The 1,100-nt window shown below is 44.0% G+C and overlaps 1 protein-coding gene across 1 annotated transcript in view; it reads left to right on the plus strand.

Annotated features, from left to right (window-relative positions):
- The window catches only part of B4GALT5 (UDP-Gal:betaGlcNAc beta 1,4- galactosyltransferase, polypeptide 5), an 18,167-nt gene that overhangs the window by 7,551 nt on the left and 9,516 nt on the right, over window positions 1–1,100 (plus strand). Inside the window, exon 2 of the mRNA XM_010085538.1 lies at window positions 551–685. Coding sequence (XP_010083840.1) covers window positions 551–685 — 135 coding nt within the window. The remainder of the gene's footprint in view (window positions 1–550; window positions 686–1,100) is intronic.

A 1,100-nucleotide genomic window follows, 5' to 3' on the forward strand; every position in this document is an offset into this window, starting at 1 on the left:
GGAACTTGGCTGGGGATGGGGGGGGTGCTGATCCTGGGAACCCGGGGGCTTGTGTTGCAAAATGCCGCCTGCTCTGGGACGGGTGGGTTGCCGGTGGGCTCAGATACTGGCAGCGGGTTTTTTTGTGATGCTCGTTGTGGCAAGCATCAGCCCTCGGTGCTGCAGTCTAGGAACAAATGCCCTTCTCCAGGTGTGCAGCTTAGTTTCGTGTTGTGATGGTATTTCCTAATTAAACCTGCCTACCTAGGCAGCAGAAGGTGCTGTTAAGCTGCAGTGCTGCATGACAGTCTGCCTTGTCAGGTCTAGCTGGGTGCGTTCCCTTTGTTAACCAGCCGAGTTTCCAAACGCGCCTTACGCCTCCGCTCCCCGACTCCATGCCCTTCCCAGCTCTTCTCGGGCAACCGAGACACGTGTGACCTGGGGATCCTTCTGGCAGGAGGGAGCTGAAACCAAGCAGAAGGCTGGGAATGATTCCAGAAGACTCCTGTTTCTCTTTCCTGCAAAAGCTGGTGCTCATGGAAATAACTTTTTTTTTTGTTCTCCCTTGCAGTGAACACCTACCTCTTCATGATGCAAGCCCAAGGCATCATGATTCGTGAAAACATGCGAACAATAGGAGCTCAGGTGTATGAGCAGGTGGTCCGCAGTGCCTATGCCAAGAGGAACAGCAGTGTGAATGACTCAGGTATTTCTTGAATAATTGTCATTTTGATCAAAGGTTCCATTTCCATTGGAAACTGAGCTAACCTGAATCAGTCTTGCTTGAAGGAATTAATTTATGCAGGGTGGCATCTTTGATGAATTGTCTTCTTTTTTATACAAAAAAATATATAACAGAAAAATACCATTTTTATATAAAATTACTGTATGTAGTTACACTATATATATGATATATGTAATCCAGAATATAATACCTATAATATATAATTATAATATCTATAGGTAATATATATAATATGTATACTATATATTTATGATATATATAATCTTGAAAGGCCTCAAATGACGGGATGCTGAACTGAAAACCTCTTTACTTTCCAGGAATTCAGCTTGGTAGCTTCAACCAGTCTGAGGATAAACTCTTTCAAATTTCAGTGCAA

The sequence above is a fragment of the Pterocles gutturalis genome, unplaced genomic scaffold (genome assembly GCF_000699245.1).
Source record: "Pterocles gutturalis isolate BGI_N339 unplaced genomic scaffold, ASM69924v1 scaffold10805, whole genome shotgun sequence".
Lineage (NCBI taxonomy): Eukaryota > Metazoa > Chordata > Aves > Pterocliformes > Pteroclidae > Pterocles > Pterocles gutturalis.